A 9,785-nucleotide genomic window follows, 5' to 3' on the forward strand; every position below is an offset into this window, starting at 1 on the left:
TGCAAGTTAACTGGACATTTAAGTTAGGAATCACCGGTGTGCAGTAAGGAGAGGGCAGTCTTGCTTTCTATTCTGATGTGAGGTAGAGCACAGCCACACCTTAAGAACTAGTGCTGGGGTAAATGAGCATTAAAATAACAAGCAATTTTGTGAACCTTAGTTTTCTAGCACTTTAGAACCATAGCACAATGGGTATTTGACTGATGTGATTTCCTTTACATTTAAAGGACATGTGAAGTCTATTTCACTGGGGGGGGGGGTGCCAAAATGTTAGGCACCCCCCAGTAAATCTCGATGGGTATACTCTTCTGCAAATATGCAAACAGGAATTCATGCAGGGGATGCCTGGGACATTGGTAGAAATAGACTTTACATGCTCTTTAAATGAACATAAAATAAAACTGGTCAAATAGACAGGATGTGAAAATAAAAATGTTTCTGATATAGTTAGTTAAAAAATATAATCTATAAAGGCTGGAGTTAAAGGATGTCTAACGTAATAGCCAGAACACAACTCTTTTTTATCACTCTTACCTGTTAGTCAGTCAGTGACTTGAAAGCGTGTGTGCTTTTGATGGTGAGCATGTATGTCAGGATCAAAAGCAAACTAACTGAAGAGATATGTCCTATGTGGCCCCCCTGCTGGTTTCCCTTCAGCCTTTATAGCTTACATTTTTGGTTAACTATAATGAATTTTTTTTATATTTTGCGCAGCCTATTTGCCCAGTTTCATTTTTACAATTAACTGTTCCTTTAAGGGAATTGTGCCATAGGTTACATGAACAAATATTATCTGAACATGCACACATGTTTTAGGGAACATATTAGTTTCCCATAAATTTGAATGGATTAGACTCAGATATGTTTAGTACGGTTCTCAGTCTGTGAGTCGGGACCCCATTGGGGGTTGAACGAACCTTTCACAAGGGTCGCCTAAGACCATTGGAAAACACATATTTCAGATGGTCTTAGGAATAATTTTATGGTTTGGGGTCACCACAGCATGAGGAACTGTATTAAAGGGTCGTGGGATTAGGAAGGTTGAGAACCACTGGTTCAGTGCGAGAGGCAGCTCACCAACAAGTAAAGATTTTCACTTTCTTACTGATACTCACAGGCTGTAAATGAAAGGCTTTGCACTGCAAAAGTCTGTTTATAAATATGGGGAACGCATACACACAATATTTCATGGGCATTACATATTCAGTGCAAATAATAACTTGACTAAGACAATAATAGAAATACCAGCATGAAGTTTTTTTGTCCTTCTAAGTCTTACACATAGGGGCACATTTACTAATCCACGAATGCTCCAAATGCGTTTTTTTTCGTAATGAGTGTATTTTTATGCGACAATTTCGTACCTTGCGCAACTTTTTCGTATTTTTCACAACTTTTTCGTACTTTGCGACAAAATTTGCACGACAAAATGGTATTGTTGCGCCGAGTACGAAAGTTTCGGATTCATTCAAGCTTCATCTTGACTTTCCTTGGGCCAGGTTGGAGCTGCAGAGTGCCATTGATTCCTATGGGAGGCTTCCAAAATCATGCACAGAAGGATCAAAGTCGGAAAGGTTTTCCTGCATTTTACAATCGTTTAATGTGAAAATTTCATGATTTTCAGATCGCCAATACAATATTTTCATGACTAATAAAATTTTTTCGTAAGCATATTCGTGATATTCGCGATCTTCAAAAATTTTCGTATCCAATCCGAATTTATCCCATTCGGAATTCGAACTTGCGTTTTCATGAATGTGCCCCATAGAGTCTATGATTACTGTATAGGATCCACCCAAGACTATAATATACTTTGTGGGTCAGTTTTACAATTGTCATCTCATCCTTTTAAAGGGCACCTGTAGAAGGGTGAAGCAGCAATTGCAAAAGAGACATTATGTGCAGGGGCAGGCCAAGCCGACCGGGTGCCCTAGGCAACCTGGTCGGCCAACTCCGCCCACCTTAGTCATTTCCTCCACCGCTAATGACAAGCGGCGGAGGCAATGACAAAGTCGCACTAGGGGTAGGCAGGAGAGATACCTGCCTGGCGCCCCCCAATCGTTGCACCCTAGGCAGCTGTCTCTTCTGCCTACCCCTAGTTCCGGCCCTGATTATGTGACTCATGAGCCACAAGTTGGTCAGCGCTTCCCCTGATCCTACATCACACACATGGGGCACTTGCTTATTATATGCATGCATGTGACCCAACTATTGCAACATGTGTTTTAGCAGAGGCAGTTCTCAGTACTGTCTATGGCAGGGTATTTTTCGGCATTTAGCAGCTGTGAAAAAGTAGCTGCTACTAGTAGCTCTGTGTGTCTTCACCCTAAGTCATATGGTAAGCACAGTATGCGGATCATATACCTTTCCTAAGCAGACACTGTTGCACAGGGGTCTAGGCTGTTGGGCATTGTACCTAATGAAGGAATTAGTCCAATACTGAAAATATGTCTAGTATTAGCTCTGTCCTTATAAATACAGCACCATGTGGCAACAGAAAGCCTGTTTTACAAGCCTTGAATAACTTCTAGTACTGGGGAAATGCAATTGTAGTTTGATCACAATTTCCACATTACATTGTCCTTTGTAAATGTGCCCCAAGTCTGTCTCCCATGAGTCATACTAGAGCGCTGCTCTGGTACCGTTCCAAGTTATAGTGTAATGCGCAGTAGCTGGGATGTGAGCCACAAAAAGAATGGAGTCTCACGGCATTGTTTACATTTGAGTTCCAGAATGGGGAAAGCTGTTAGCCGCAAGCAGCCAGCATGCCCCTCACTGTGGCACCATCCCCACACTGCCTTGCCGCTTACCTTAAAGTACGCCCTCTGCAGGAAGTTGTACGGCATCCTCCTGTAGAATTCCCCCTTGGTTTCCTCGCTGACTTTGTGCCTGGACACTGCCCCCAGGCTGCCCTCCTCACATTGCTTCACACAAGCAGCCCTGGACAGGATGACAGTGAAAAAGCTGATATCCCAAAATGCGGAGGACGTTTCCAGTGGATATCTGTGCTTGCAGCCCAGTCTGCAGTTTAATTTGGTCTGCCTGAGCTGGGAGTAATTACTGATGGCCAGTTCCATGTAATAAACCACCTTTTGGTAGTCATTCTTGTAATAGGCTTCTATGCCACTGTCATAGAGCAAGTCGTATGGCTCCAGGCTGTGGGTGAAAGGCTGCAGGAGGGACAGAAGCACTGGGACAAAGAGCTGCTTGCAGATCATGTCTGCTCTGACCCTACTCTCCCAGTGTGTGAATCCCTCTAAACAGGACTCTGGGCTCCTTCCCTGAGCACCATGTGCAGCTCTGACTCACTCACTGACACTCAAGCAGCCGGCAATTCTTAAAGGCACAGGCACCACTTTTAGGAGGAGTCCCGCAGAAGCTCTGAGGAAAAACACCAGTGAAGTTGCGCAGGAGGGGTCCTGCATACGCCTCTCCCGATGGCAGTTCTCTTGAATATTTGCAAGGGTAACAGAGGAACAGGAGAGCAGGTATTTGTAAACATTTCATATAGATGGTTAGAGCCGACACACTAATTACTAAAAACAAGGAAGCTAAGTGTTTCTGCATTTATTATATGTGGGAGAAGGGTGAACATTCTCATATGTATTTATGAAGTTGCTTATTAATGGATGGCTTCAGTATATTGTTTAGCAACCACTGCAGCTAGTAGGTTTAGTGGAACAGCATGGAAACCTTTGCAGAGACTTGTAGCTGCACTACTTTGATATAAAGCTATAAGTAAACATATGCATATTATGTATAGACGATTACATGTGATTATTATTACATTTGTTGACATGGGTACAAAAGTTTTGTAGTTTAAATATGCTACCATAACCCTATATAAACATGTGTTTTCTATATGAAGTGATGTTACACTTTTCATATATTTTTTATAAATAAAATCGCTCAGAGTACAAACCCACAACTCTCTCAAAAAGGTAGTAAAAAATATTCTATAAAACTTCAAAATATACAAAAAAACACAGCACAGGGGGAGAGTGAAACAATGCATATAGTGTAGTCATTTTAATACTCTGATAATGTGATTGTAATTTATCTAAATAATACACAACATGGGAAATGCTAATCATATAGCAAGGTAAAGTGCAGAGAGTTATAGCTAAGCTTTTAGTACATTCCTTTTAAAGTGCCCAAAAAGTGCTTGCGTGCATAGTTTCTCTACTGACAACATGGACTTTTATTATAAAGCCAATCTTAATTATACATCCCATTAAATAATGCTTAAAACAGTATATTTTGTTAAAACAAACAGTGCATGTGTATTCCCCTCTCTACAGATTTGGTCAGGACTCCCCATCTACTCACAGACTCGCAGTAACTTTAAAGAGCTCCTCCCAACACAGTCTTTTCACCATTATAGCTCAGAAAATGAATATCATTTTAAAGGTAGTATCATTTTAAAAGGTTTTTATTCATTAAGTTAAAACATTACACTTACAAACAAAGTTTAAAACATGCACATGTTAGATCCGAATCAGTGCCCCGGGGTCATGTGTTTGTTTGGTAAACTCCCAATGGTTTCTGGTCTTTTCCCAGCGCTTTCGCAATTTATTTGTAGGTATTTTGCTATTAGCATAGTTTAAATTATGTATCTGTGTATTGTTTGCCTTTTTTCGAACTAGTGTAAATGTCAATTTATATTAAATTTTTGAGGGAGTAGCCTTGTTTTTGCCACCTCTTTACCCAGTAACCCACAGTAACAGATCTGTGTCTCTCTGCAACTAAAAAACAGAAATCCCACTATCAACTAACCTCAGGAAGAGGCAGATTTGACCAGAGCTGAAAGAGCAATGTGGGTGCCAGGGGCATACTACTCTATGGGGTTGATTTATTAATCCACAAATCCGAATCCCGAATGGGAAAAAATCGGAAAAAAAACACATTCGGACGCTTTTCGGATGTTCGTGGATTAGTAAATGTGCCCCCTATATGTAGTATTTACATTGTTGTTACAGATTAGACATTAACAGTTTATAATCTCCTGCACATTTGCACCCAGTGAAAATATGAAAAAAAAGTGGAAGAAGATCGCTCCATGGTGTTTTCTGAAAAGTGATCCTGCTCTGGTGCAGTTTCTGCACTGGCCCAGGGTATCAGGTAAGTGATTTTAGTCACTGATTTCTACCTGTCCAGTTTTGACCCGGGCAGTCCAGTTTTCGGAAGGGCTGTCTGAGTAAAAACTGCCTGCCTGTCTTTCCAAATTAGGAACAATGGGCAGGACTCTACTAGTTGATGTGGCATTTGGCACCATCCCCACTAAAATGGTGTTCCCAATATTTGATACCCCTCTGTGATTTAATCTTTCCTTCTCCTTTAAGAGGTCACGATCAATGTATCTCTCCCTGAAACTGAAGCTGCTACTGTATAATTGCCATTGTTTTAATGGAAGGCAATTTTATTTTGTCTGCTAATGCCAAGAAAGTTGGACTGTCAGTGACTCTTCTGGGCACATGGCTAAGCAATGAATCATAGTTCAACAGTGAGGGGAATACCAATCACTCCAGCTCAAGCAGCCACAGCTGTTTGAAGCTAGTAAATTCTCTGGCTTCAAATTGAATTTATGCTGTAAATTTCTGTTTAAAAGTTTCTTTTTTTATTATTATTTGAGCACCACAGATACTGCTGCCATGTAATACTATAATAAATTGGGCACAGCCATCTGGGAAACAGCATATCACTAGTCCAGGCAGGTAAGTGGAGACTTAAAGTTGAACATTGTTTGTTTTCTACACAAGGCAAGAAAAGCTAATGCTCTCCCAATCACTCCTCCTTACAAATGCACTGACAGGCACAGTATCAGCTGTGAGTGCACACACAGAGCAGACTTTAACATGAAAATACAAATGTGTTCATTTTGAGCTAAAATCCCCCACATGTGTTTGTCCACAGGTTAACACCATAGCTGGCAGTGCACAGAAGGAGTGGATGGGACTACATATGCTTTTTTTTTAAACCTGCAAAGAAAATAATCAGCCCTGTGTGCCTTAGCCTGACTTGCACCCTCAGACCGCACACCACTTCTTTTCATACACTTAATTGCTTTTTAGTCTTTTCTACTATGCCTTCTATATCGCATTTCGCTTATCTACCCACCTTTCATGCCTCCATCCTCTGCCTCACTGCTGCCCCCTGTAGATAAGGCATCATTTGTTAGGCACCACTCTCCCACTATAACCTGAATCATTACAATAAAGTAACAGTTATACTTGTCATGGGCTTGTTTTCTATTACAGGTATGGGATCCCTCTTCTGGAAACCCGATATCCAGAAAGCTCCGAATTACGGAAAGCCTGTCTCCCATAGACTCCATTATAAGCAAATAATTCAGATTTTAAAAATTGATTTCCTTTTTCTCTGTAAAAATAAAACAGTGCTTTGTATTTGATCCAAACATATATATAATTAATCCTTACTGGATGCAAAATAATCTTATTGAGTTTAATTAATGTTTTATTGATTTTTTAATAGACTTAAGGTATGAAGATCCAAATTACGGAAAGACCCCTTATCCGGAATACCCTTGGTCCCGGGCATTCTGGATAATGGGTCCTATACCTGTACTAGTTATCCTTTATTTACAGTAAAACTTTTTTTATTTTATGTGTGATTTAATGCCATGTGTTTCAGGATATAAAGGGTTACATTATTCTGTGGTTTGCATAGTAATCTTAGACCAGGGACCCCTAACTTTTTTTTACGTGTGAGCCACACAAGTATGAAAAATGTTCTTTGGGGATGCCAAATAAGGACTGTGATTGGCTATTTGGTACCCTCATGTGGAATACTAGCCTGCAGGAGGCTCTACTTGGAGTAAAACTGTGTCTCTGTGCTTCCAAAATTTGTCTCCAAGCCAGAAATTTTCAAAATGGGCACCTACTTTGAAGACATTGGAAGCAACATGAAAGGGGGTAGTGAGCAACATGTTGCTTCCAAGCCACTCGTTGGGGATCACTGCCTTAGGGCTGTGACAGACAGAATGCCATCCCACTGGCGAGAATATAAATCGCAGAAGCCGCAGAAGTTGCCTTGAAAGGAGATTTGTTGCCCGTGACAAGGGACTAATCTCCCCGTCTATCACAGCCCTTAGAGGCAATGGTGCCATTCTATCTGTTGAACCTAACACCTTTTAATATGACAGCTTCACCCCCTACTTTGTTTCTTGGCCATACCTTGTCACATCTACAGCTCACAAAGGTTATCAGACAAAGGGATGAAATAGCACCCTCTTTCTGAGGGGAAAGTCAATAGATACAGTATGTTAGGAAGTATGTTCCAAGGGGGTTGTGAGTAACTGTGTAGTTTTTGGGAAGCTTAGAAAGAGGAAGCATCTCTCGTCGCGCCGCATATGCCATTCCACCGGCAATCGCGGGCGATTAATCTCCCCGTGTGCCAGAGCCCTTAAGGGTGAAGACACACAAAGCTACTTAGTAGCAGCTACTTGTCAGAGCTATAAAATGCCAGAAAATCCCCTGCAGTATACTGAGGGGCACATTTACTAACCCACGAATCCGAATCGGAAAAATTCCGATTGGAAAACAAACATTTTGCGACTTTTTCGTATTTTTTGCGATTTTTTCGTCGCCTTTACGACTTTTCAGAAATCGTCGCGACTTTTTCGTTACCAATACGATTTGCGCGAAAAAACGCGAGTTTTTCGTAGCCATTACTATTCGCTCGTATCTTGTCGCGACTTTTTCGTATTGAGCGCTCGTAAGCGGCGAGCGAAACTTTCAGACTTAGCATGATTTTGGAAGCCTCCCATAGGACTCAATGGCACCCTGCAGCTCCAACCTGGCCCAAGAAAAGTCACCATACTGAAGCTTGAATGAATCCGAATCTTTCGTACTCGGCACGAAAGCTGCGAAAAAGTCGCGACTTTTCGCGCAAGTAGTAACGCTACGAAAAAATCGCAACATTTTGCGCAACATTCGGAATGGCTACGAAAAAGTTGCGACAATTTTCCGAAAAATCGCCAAATACCGATCACTACGAAAAAAACGCAATCGGACGCATTCGGCCCGTTCGTGAGTAAGTAAATGTGCCCCTGAGAATTGCCTCTGGTAAAACACAAGTAGAGACAATTATCAGTAAATGATCAGCATTGTCTATTTCTGTAGCCGTGACAAGTAGCTGCTACTAGTAGCTCTGTGTGTCTTCATCCTAAAGGAGAGGGACCAATTTCTCAAATGAAGGGAGGCCTAGAGACCAAAAACCCTTCTAGCAAGGTCCTTGGGCCTCCCGAACTATCAGCCCCACTGGATTTGAGAAACCTGGAAGAATAGTAACAAGGACTGCAGTATACCAGCTTTTCTGTGGTACAGTGGAGGAAATAATTATTTGACCCCTCACTGATTTTGTAAGTTTGTCCAATGACAAAGAAATGAAAAGTCTCAGAACAGTATCATTTCAATGGTAGGTTTATTTTAACAGTGGCAGATAGCACATCAAAAGGAAAATCGAAAAAATAACTTTAAATAAAAGATAGCAACTGATTTGCATTTCATTGAGTGAAATAAGTTTTTGAACCCTCTAACAAAAAAAGACTTAATACTTAGTGGAAAAACCCTTGTTTGCAAGCACAGAGGTCAAACGTTTCTTGTAATTGATGACCAAGTTTGCGCACATTTTAGGAGGAATGTTGGTCCACTCCTCTTTGCAGATCATCTCTAAATCCCTAAGGTTTTGAGGCTGTCTCTGTGCAACTCTGAGCTTGAGCTCCCTCCATAGGTTTTCTATTGGATTAAGGTCCGGAGACTGACTAGGCCACTCCGTGACCTTAATGTGCTTCTTCTTGAGCCACTCCTTTGTTGCCTTTGCTGTATGTTTTGGGTCATTGTCGTGCTGGAACACCCATCCACGACCCATTTTCAGTTTCCTGGCAGAGGGAAGGAGGTTGTTGTTCAGGATTTCACGATACATGGCTCCGTCCATTTTCCCGTTAATGCGAATAAGTTGTCCTGTGCCCTTAGCAGAAAAACACCCCCAAAGCAAAATGTTTCCACCCCCATGCTTGACGGTGGGGACGGTGTTTTGGGGGTCATAGGCAGCATTTTTCTTCCTCCAAACACAGCGAGTTGAGTTAATGCCAAAGAGCTCTATTTTGGTCTCATCAGACCACAGCACCTTCTCCCAGTCACTCACAGAATCATTCAGGAGTTCATTGGCAAACTTCAGACGGGCCTGCACATGTGCCTTCTTGAGCAGGGGGACCTTGCGAGCCCTGCAGGATTTTAATCCATTGCGGTGTAATGTGTTTCCAATGGTTTTCTTGGTGACTGTGGTCCCTGCTAATTTGAGGTCATTAACTAACTCCTCCCGTGTAGTTCTAGGATGCTTTTTCACCTTTCTCAGAATCATTGACACCCCACGAGGTGAGATCTTGCGTGGAGCCCCAGAGCGAGGTCGATTGATGGTCATTTTGTGCTCCTTCCATTTTCGAACAATCGCACCAACAGTTGTCACCTTCTCTCCCAGCTTCTTGCTAATGGTTTTGTAGCCCATTCCAGCCTTGTGCAGGTCTACAATTTTGTCTCTGACATCCTTGGACAGCTCTTTGGTCTTTCCCATGTTGGAGAGTTTGGAGTCTGCTTGATTGATTGATTCTGTGGACAGGTGTCTTTTATACAGGTGACTAGTTAAGACAGGTGTCCTTAATGAGGTTGACTAATTGAGTAGAAGTGTCTAACCACTCTGTGGGAGCCAGAACTCTTAATGGTTGGTAGGGGTTCAAAAACTTATTTCACTCAATGATATGCAAATCA

At 41.8% G+C, this 9,785-nt stretch overlaps 1 protein-coding gene across 1 annotated transcript in view; it reads right to left on the minus strand.

The window, feature by feature from the left end:
- The window catches only part of p3h2 (prolyl 3-hydroxylase 2), a 106,896-nt gene extending 103,553 nt beyond the window's left edge, over positions 1–3,343 (minus strand). The window contains exon 1 of the mRNA XM_002934042.5: positions 2,811–3,343. Coding sequence (XP_002934088.2) covers positions 2,811–3,218 — 408 coding nt within the window. The 5' untranslated portion in view covers positions 3,219–3,343. The remainder of the gene's footprint in view (positions 1–2,810) is intronic.
- Positions 3,344–9,785: the final 6,442 nt, after the last annotated feature.

Source organism: Xenopus tropicalis, chromosome 5 (genome assembly GCF_000004195.4).
Source record: "Xenopus tropicalis strain Nigerian chromosome 5, UCB_Xtro_10.0, whole genome shotgun sequence".
NCBI lineage: Eukaryota > Metazoa > Chordata > Amphibia > Anura > Pipidae > Xenopus > Xenopus tropicalis.